Source organism: Phocoena sinus, chromosome 13, assembly GCF_008692025.1.
Source record: "Phocoena sinus isolate mPhoSin1 chromosome 13, mPhoSin1.pri, whole genome shotgun sequence".
NCBI lineage: Eukaryota > Metazoa > Chordata > Mammalia > Artiodactyla > Phocoenidae > Phocoena > Phocoena sinus.
The window spans coordinates 10,568,823-10,578,166 of NC_045775.1; the positions used below are offsets into that span (position 1 = coordinate 10,568,823).

At 48.3% G+C, this 9,344-nt stretch overlaps 1 protein-coding gene across 1 annotated transcript; it reads left to right on the forward strand.

Moving 5' to 3' along the window:
• The first annotated feature begins 301 nt into the window (after positions 1–301).
• LRATD1 (LRAT domain containing 1) lies at positions 302–5,251 on the forward strand. The gene is made up of 3 exons (XM_032653540.1): positions 302–520; positions 783–1,036; positions 2,001–5,251. Exon 3 carries the CDS (start codon positions 2,037–2,039, stop codon positions 2,916–2,918), a length of 882 nt encoding a protein of 293 aa, XP_032509431.1. The 5' UTR covers positions 302–520; positions 783–1,036; positions 2,001–2,036; the 3' UTR covers positions 2,919–5,251.
• The last annotated feature ends 4,093 nt before the right edge of the window (positions 5,252–9,344 follow it).

Genomic DNA, 9,344 nt, shown 5'->3' on the forward strand with positions numbered 1-9,344 from the left:
TACTGGACACCCTTCTCCCACGAAACCAAACAAAAATCCCTTAGCAATGGCAGTTCTGGGGGTTGGGAAGCAAGATTATGTCCTGCGCCCCCTTCACAGACAGACCATTGGAGGCCAAACTCAGGCCCAGTCAGGGAGGGGGGTGGTCAAGGCTCCGCCTTTTCATTCGCGTTTGACACCGTGCTCCTTTTAAACCAGGCGCCGGTGCTGGGTCAGCAGCTTCACGCAGGTCAAAGGAGATGAACCGAACACCGCAGGCACAATTTCAAAGGGATCGGTGGCCGGCAGGAAAAAGCCTGTGCGCCGAGGACCAGCCCAGGGGCCCTCAGGAACCCAGGCTCAGGGGTCCTCAGCAGGGCCCCGGCTGCCCGCCTCTGACAACGTCGTTCCCCGCCCCGGGCCGCGCAAAAGGCTCGGGGTGCACTGGGGATTTTTCTCCACCCTCAGACTCAGCTTCGTCGCTGGAGTCTGTTCTCCCGGAACACGGAACGCGGGCGGACGGCGCGCCCAGTCACGATCGGTAGGCGAAGCTGCTGGATGGAAGCGCCCCGCCCCTCGCGCGCTCCCGGCCGGCGCTCGCACCTAGCCCCCGGGGGCGGCGCGCGCTCCGGTGTGCGGGGCCAGGGAGGGGCGGGAAGGGGCGTGGCGTGGCGGGGCGCACGCTGGAGACCCGCCCCTGCTCCCCTCCCCCTCCGGCGGAGATTGACGAGCCCTGGGCATCGGCCCCAACCAATGAGCGCGTCCGGGGGCGGGCCCTGGAGCCAGCTGCTTTGGCTACTTAGAGTCGTCGGCTGGGCTGTAGGAAACCAGAACGGAGTCGGGACTGCCCAGGTGGAGCAGGCGCCCCAGCCAACGTGGACCGGCAGGCACACGGGCATCGCGGCGGGGACCGCACCGCACGGATCCGCGCGGGGCAGAGCCGAGCCGCAGCCCCACGCGCCGCCCAGGACACGCTCGTCACCACCACCTCCGCAGCACCCATGGGGACCAGGAGACTTTAAAGGAGTTTGGGGTTTCGGGAGCAGGGAAATCACGGGTACGAAGAGGCAGCTTTCTTTGCCTTGGAAACGTGTTTTCTTCGTCCGATTGTTTGGACCCTGTGCCGGGTAGGAGGGAGAGGGAACTTCTGGCTGAAAGTGGGCCTCGCCACACAACCCGCACCCACACCGGCACACACACACCGCACTGGCTTCCCCCATCCTCCCCTTTCCTCTTTGTTAGGTTATTTTAGACAGAGCAGCCTCGCCCTGGCGCAGCCAGATTGGCTCTGCTGGGGAGAAGGCGAGAGAACTAAGGGGCAGAGTGCACCTGCCTGTGTGGGCAAGTGTGCCCGGGTGCGTGGGTGTACGTGCACTGGCGAGCGTGCCAGCGTGGGGTTGGAATAGTGTACGAAGGTGGGGGTCTGAGTGTGTCGTCGCGAAGGTTTGTCATTGTACGTGACATCAGCACACCGGTGTACCAGCCTGTCAGTGTCTGGACTCCAAGTGTGCAAAATTGTGCTGCTGTCAAGTGGGTGCCCGTGAACGTGTCCGATGGTCATTGCGCGAGGCGCTCTCGGGGAGGAGCACGGACCTAGGGTAAAACTGAGAGGTGGGCTGGGGAGGGGGGCGGCTGAAAATGTGAGCGCAGCGCGCTCCAAGCTCTGGAGCCCGAGGCGCTCCCCCTTTCCTCCAACCCACCCCTCCGTCCCTTCCTGGGTGTCCCGACTCCCACGCTGCCACACCCCGCGCTGTCCTTCCCACAGGGACCCCGCACGCCCTCCCGCGCTCCAGCCTCTTCTCTTGTGGGCGTTGGGCCGGGTTCCGGTACAAGGTCCGAGGCTGCGTGGCGGCGTCCGCTCTCGACCGCCGGACTGCTGGCTCCTGTGCCGGTCCTGGCCCCGGGGAGGCGGTTGACTCCAGTACAGGCGCGCGGGCGGCCAGGTCCCGGGGACACGGCTCGTCCTGGGGAGGGCAGCGCGACTCTGATCGTGTCTCTGGGTCTCCTCTGTGCTTCCGCAGATCCCCGCTTCTGGCCCCGGCCTCGCCGCGTCATTGATGGGCAACCAACTGGACCGCATCACCCACCTTAGCTACAGCGAGTTGCCCACCGGGGACCCGTCGGGGATCGAGAAGGACGAGCTGCGGGTCGGGGTCGCCTACTTCTTCTCGGATGAGGAGGAGGACCTGGACGAACGAGGCCAGCCCGACAAGTTTGGCGTGAAGGCCTCCCCGGGCCGCGCTCCCTGCCCGGAGAGCCCTAGCCGTCGCCGCCACCACCACCTGCTGCACCAGCTGGTCCTCAACGAAACTCAGTTCTCCGCCTTTCGGGGCCAGGAATGCATCTTTTCCAAAATGAGCGGCGGCCCTCAGGGCGCCGACCTGAGCGTCTACGCGGTCACGGCGCTGCCCGCGCTCTGCGAGCCCGGCGACCTGCTGGAGCTGCTGTGCCTGCAGCCCGCGCCAGAGCCGCCCGCGCCCGCCCCGCACTGGGCCGTCTACGTGGGCGGCGGGCAGATCATCCACCTGCACCAAGGCGAGATCCGCCAGGACAGCCTGTACGAGGCGGGCGCGGCCAACGTGGGCCGGGTGGTGAATAGCTGGTACCGCTACCGCCCGCTGGTGGCCGAGCTGGTGGTGCAGAACGCCTGCGGCCACCTGGGCCTCAAGAGCGAGGAGATCTGCTGGACGAACTCGGAGAGCTTCGCCGCTTGGTGCCGCTTCGGCAAGCGGGAGTTCAAGGCGGGAGGGGAGGTGCCGGCCGGCACGCAGACCCCGCAGCAGCAGTACTATCTCAAGGTGTACCTGGGTGAGAACAAGGTGCACACGGCCAGGTTTCACAGCCTGGAAGACCTCATCCGCGAGAAGCGCCGCATCGACGCCAGCGGCCGCCTGCGTGTGCTCCAGGAGCTCGCCGACCTTGTGGACGACAAGGAGTAGCCTGGGGGAAGCCGCCCGCCCCTCCAGCCTCCCCGCGCCCCGCTCCCTCCCCCGCACGCGGGCTCCCAGGCCGGCGATTCAGCACCTCCCGACCCCCTTGAGTGGCCACCCGCAGCGGCCAGCGCCCGGGCTGCAGCCTCGCATCTTTCTGGCAAGTGGCAGGTAGTCCCAGGAACTGGCCCCGGGACTGAAGGGGCCGCGCCCGCCCGGCTGAGACCCCCAGTGGTGATGATGGTGTTGGGAGACCCAGCGTGCGCTTGCCCCTTGAGTTGTAAGTGGGGAGAGGAGAACGGGCCGAGGGAAGCAGGGACAAGACCTCCCCCCAAGAGTCACTGGTCTAGTGACTAACACCCGACCTACTAGAAAGGGACCATCACCGCCCCAAACGTGCACACACAGACCGGAGGGAGGTGAGAATGGATCCTTTCAGGGCACAGCTCAGCTCTAGTATGGATGTGTCCCCAGACTGCAGGATTTCCAAGAAATCGAGCCTGTCCCTCATGCACTTGTGAATAATTCCACGAGGGAGCAAGCACTTCGGGACTCCGGGTTATCCCGAGGCTGCCCGGGACTTTTTCAGCTCTCCAGTCCCTGGTCTCCTGACATTGTATCCCAGGCTCCGGGCTAAGCAAGACAGTGTTTGTTTTGCTTCCCGTTCTTTCCACCTAGGGAAGCGAACGCCACTCCCCACCGGCATTTGCCTGTGAGTCTCCCTTGCTGGCAGAAGGGATGCCTTCCCGGTCCCCGGAGGATAATGGCGCAGCGAATTTGATGCGGCGAGCCGGCCCCGCCCCCCTGGCCAGGAGAAGGCTCTCCAGGTGTCCGCGAACTTGAATCTGTGAAAAGGGCGCTTGTTCTCAACCCTAGATGGCTCCCTCCTTGGGCTGCGTTTCAAAAATAACCACAGTTTTAAAGGGGTTGGAGGAGACGGAGGGGAAAGACATGGCAACATTCCAGAAACCAGCATTATTACAGCACCATGGCCAGTGTATTTAGTTTGGCTTTTCCTAACGCAGAAATCTCAGAAGGTGGGGAAGTGGAAATAAAGTCTTAAAATCGAGAAAGCAGTTGTCCAAATATGTCAACAAAGCCTATCGTGTTGATGTTTTTTTATTGACCATTTTAGCAACATGCTAATAAAATTTCAAATTGAAATTTTTATTTTCATGGCTTTAATCCATGATAGTTTAAATACTGGGGGCCATTAAGAGTGGATTTAGCTAAGAGCTTAGCTAACATTGCCTTTTCACTCTATTTTTCTCAAACCTTATGAGAATTCTGTTTTTGAATATTGTAGTTAATTTTTTGGCTTTAACGGCAGCCCTAGTAACGGTGGAGTTGTTAATCCATGTGTATATTGTGCTGAATCTCCATCAGTTAAGGGGTTTACTGCTTCGGTGGAAATTGCTAGCAGGTTCCATGATGTTAATTTCTCGATGTTGTATACCACTACCATTCCACATTTGCATTTCTCTTTTTCTTCCTCTCCCCCTGATCTTCTTAAAAAACGAATGTAGAATTGGTGGCTTTTTCCCTCTTCTCTTTAGCCAGTCCCACAATTCATTCCTGAAAACCGGAAAGAACTTCTAGGATCAGGTCGATCGTACGGTTTTCAAAAAACTTAAGGCTGTTTGAAACCCCTTCCTTGGGTAAGGACTTACCAACTTCTCTTCTGTGCTGCAGCCCCAGCCTGATTAACTGTTACTCGATTCAATGTGTGTCAGACACACCTCCAGCATCGACGTCCCGTCCCTTCCAGGGGAATTTGTCAAATAACGGTGTTTAGCTAATTGTTGCAAGCAGTCGCCTACTGACAGTTGTGATTTAGTTGGACAGCAAATATTATGGTCAAAGCCAGTTTCTTGGCATTTCAAAAACAATGCAATAAAAACTAGTCGAGGTTAGCTGCGACTGGAAATGCCTTTCTTTTGTTTGTTTTCATGGTAAAATGATTCATCTCTGTTTTGTTTTTTGGTTTTCAGCCTGGATTCATTCCCTGATCTTGACTCAAAAGGTCAGCTCAATGAACTATGAACTAGAGTATTTTTCTTAAGCCTACTGAGTGATTTATTTTTTAAAAAACGTTTAAATGCCTATGCTTTTCTTTCAGCACATACAACAGCAAAACTTTTGTAATAACTAACTTAACATTTGCATGTATGGAGAACTGGAAATCATTTATTTCCCTAACTTATTCCCCTTTCAAATAACAGATGTCGGATCCTAAACCGAAATTCTTTATTGTATCTACACAGCCCACATTCTTTACTGTGTCCGCCTACTGTATCTTGGCTCTCTGCTGTATTAAATACCATCCTAAGGATTTGTTCGAACAGGACTCCTTCTTGACATTTTGTCTTCTACCTGTCACTCAGAGGGTGGGACTTTAGCAAAAGAAATGAATGGTCTCTCACACCTGAGATTTATTTCCTCTGATGGCACATAATCTGATTTTGCTCTTACTAAGAGGGTCACTATAACAGAGGCTTAGCTTGATACTTGCTGAGACTAGATTAGCAATAAAAATAAGAGTTTGGCAGCCAAAGTAGCACTCATGACTATATTGGTCTATTAAGGATTGGGTTGATGTTGATACTTCTACAAATTCACGATAGAAAAACACTAGTTACAAAGGGAACTTGAAAGGTCTGTATATTCCTTGTATCACTCCTGAAATATTTGTTATCTGTTGGTCAATGTTAATAATAACCAGTGGCAGAATACTTCTAATTGTAGTACAGCATGAAGAGGCTATTATCAAGATATTGTCTAATAGTTTTATGCTGGAAAACATGTCTATTTTTAGGACGTTCTCAATGGGAATGGCAGCAAGAAGGTGGAAGGTCTCTTGGAAGATGGTACCAGTAGACTTGATTTTTATTATGAGCAGATATAATATCTCTGGATGTTATCAGAGTTCTAGAAACTAAGCCAAAAGCCTCCTGACGTTTAAATAGAAGTCAGGGATTTAGTCTGGGTTTTCGTTATCCTCGAGAGAACAGAGCTTCATAGTAACTTTCATGATGTTGAGCGTGGCCTAGCTGGTGGTCGGTCCCGTCAGTGATGTGGTGCAGAAGAAAACTATCCATAGACCCCCATCCTTTCTCACTTTCAGAAGGTGATTCTGAAAAGCAAACTACTAAAAAAAGATGAATATTTTTACTTCAGGGACTGCTTTGCTACACATTTGGTAATTAAGGAAAAAAAAAAAAGGAGGTAGAATGGGGAGAAGGGAGGTTAGGCTTACTTTAAACAAAACCAGTCCTGAAACACTGTTATTCTCAAAGTATATCTTTGTATATAAAAAAAAATTCTGTAGAAGTTACATGTATTGCATTTCTTTTTTAAAAAATTAAAAGTATATTAATAAGCCAAATAGATATAAAGTTCCTCAGTATTTAAAAATTTAAATGCCTGTCATGACTGTATTTTATTAAATGAAGCAGTACCATCAAGTCACTGAAAGTTATAAAACACTTGTGCCAGATTAGAACATCAAACACAGATGCAGCTGTAAGTTCAGTGATGTTACCTGATTTTACTAGACTTTCAGAATTTTGATGTTTATCTTCCTCTTTGTGTCATGTTTCTGTGGTGAACACTTTTGTTTGAATAATATTTTCTCTTCCAGAAAAGCATGCTATTGGTGTTTACAAAAGAATTACCTGAGCGATCCGTTTATCCTAACAGTTTTCAAACATTACCTTATTATGTTGTGTGTGTGCTTTCAACACCCCTAAGAATTCAGTGTCTTTGGCATCTAATAAATGGAGCAGGGTCAAATTTCAGTGAAATTAATACTAACTGTACAAACATAACAGAGCTACCTGATTTACTTTTATCTACATGTCTATTTTTAAATCATTCTGCTTTCTCGTTTTTAGACAAATGAAGAGAATCTAGTTAGGTGGGCCTTTCAGAGATGATTTGCCACGTGCATAAAGGGTCTGCAAGTGAAAAACACAGGCTTCCAGATTTCTGGAAACATTAAGAACTGTGTTTAGAAAATGGTTGTCTGAGATCCAACTCGATATTTTTGCTGACAATTACTAGCTATTAGCAGAATATATATATATATGTGTGTGTTTATATATACACACATTTATAATCCTTATACATGTGTATGTATACATACATATAATAATTTACACAGGTCATATATGCAAATGTGCATGTGTACACATATATATAAATACATTTCTACCTATAGCTAATAATTGTGATTTCATTCAGAGATATAGATATATGTACACACACACATGCAAACTATTTAAAAATAAAATGGAGAGTGACTTGAGATCTACAAAAACAGGAGGAAACATTCAAGGGTGCAAAATAGCTAATGAGTAACTGGGACACCAAGGCAGCTCTGCCTAAAACGAAGCATAAACAAAAAGAAGAAAATGTGGGAGTTGCACTTAGTTTTAGTCTCACTTTTAGAAAACTATGTTCCTTGTTTCTCTAAAATTGACAAAAGATTCAAAGGAAAGCTGTAAAGATTATAAAGTAATTGCAAAAGAAGACACAAGATGAAGTGGAGAGGTTATGAGATAATAAAATAAGCTAATAAGCTTTTCAACAGGGGATACCTGTTCTCCATTCGAACCGAAGACAGAAAGCTAAGATCTTATTTTCCAACCATTTCATAATTTATAAAATCTCTGATTTCATAACTCATAGGTTGTATGTTTACCTCATTTGAACTTGCAATATAAGAGATTTAAGCATTTGAATACATTAGGGAAAAGGAAAAATAGTCTTCTCTGCCCTTACTGGAGGTGAGTTTTGTGATTATTGCATTCATTGGCAGCACCCAGATGAACAGTTCCCCATACTGTGGGCTTGGCACATAGCAGGTGCTCAATAAATATAAGACTGTGGCATTTCTCTACTTTACATGGTTTTCAGTGATACTTGATCACTAGGAAAACCAGAAATCCCACCACCTGGCTTGTCTGTAAGGGAAACTTAAATTTCTTTCACAGAAATCGGAGGGGTTTCCTACCTCGGAAGGCTCACAGAAATATAATTTATGAAGCTTAAGGCTGATTTCAGTTAAAGGGTATTCTGCATGCTCTGTTTGCTTCTAGGGAAAACAAAAACAAAAACAAAAAAATGACTATCAAAGAATCCAAAGAGAAAATGTTCTCTTATCATTTGCTTGGAAAGGGGAAAGCGAAATAATAATTCTGACAAAAACTTCCACAACTTCATCTCTCACTTACCTCAAGGAGAGATTTTTCTCGCATGAAATCACAAGATTATTCCTTCAGAAGGAAGCTTATTATTGAAGCTCTTGCTAAAAATCTTCTTCAGATGTGCAGGGGGAAACCTACTAGATTGTTACCTTAACTCTCTGGGAAAAATTAGATTTGATGGAATTTGGTCATGGGTATTTTTCTAAATAAACATTACTCATATATTAACATTTCCAAATAATTGCTATGCCCATTGGCTTTTATAATCCAATTATTTTTTTAATGTGAACATGAGTTCTGAGCTTAATTTGGTTCAAAGGGGAGAGGCTTGTAAAATAGTAGGTGTGGATAGAGCCAATGACTTAAATTTTAAGCATAAAATAAATGCTTCAGAAGTTAATTTCAGCTATAATACATTCAGTGTTCCAAAAAATAGGAAAGATCATATAAGATCTTACTGCTCGTATGCTTCCTAAGGAAATTCTTGCCATCAATCTGTGAAATAGACATCCATGTTCTACTCAGGCCACAATGGTAAACTCGAGGGCTTCTTTATTAGAAATATACTGATATTTGCTTTAACAAAGAAGTTCTTCTAAAATTCAGTCACTTTTCCCTCCAGCAGTCCCACAAGACGCCAGCTCTTTGCTCAGTGCCAAGCCCATTGTTTTCAGGTATCAGATTCTCCTGGGGAATGAGCAGATCTGGCAGTGATTCTGTAAAGCATCTCCCAACTTCTAATAGTGCTTCTCAGCACAAGTGTTTGCCCAGGGTCTGAGCCAGAGAGAGGCTAACTAAGGTCAAGGATAGGGCTGCCCCATTTTGCAAATAAAAATGCAGGCCACTCGATTACTTCTGAATTTCAGATAAAAAGGGAATAATCATTTTAGTATAAGTATGTTCCATGTACCATTTGGGACTTACTTAGACTAAAAATGATGTGTTTATCTGAAATTCAAACAAAACTTCCCGTCCAATATATTACCTGGCAGCCCTACTCAGGGAAGACGTCACCATCTCTAAGAAGACACAGGCCTCTGCATTTTTAGAGCTGACAAACAAAGGACACATCTCCTACCCACATCATGGAAGTCTTATCAGATTGCTCACGTGTCTTTATGGCCAGATTCAGGTCCAGGAACGAGCATATAGTCCAAGAAAAGCCTCAGAAGAAAAGTTCACAGGCTCCCTAGTCATTGAGAGAGTTGGCTGTGCGTATGTGTAGGTG

What these genes read in the sequence shown, in the direction of transcription:
- LRATD1 (XM_032653540.1), top strand. Translation starts at nt 2,037, where the DNA reads ATGGGCAACCAACTGGACCGCATCACCCACCTTAGCTACAGCGAGTTG.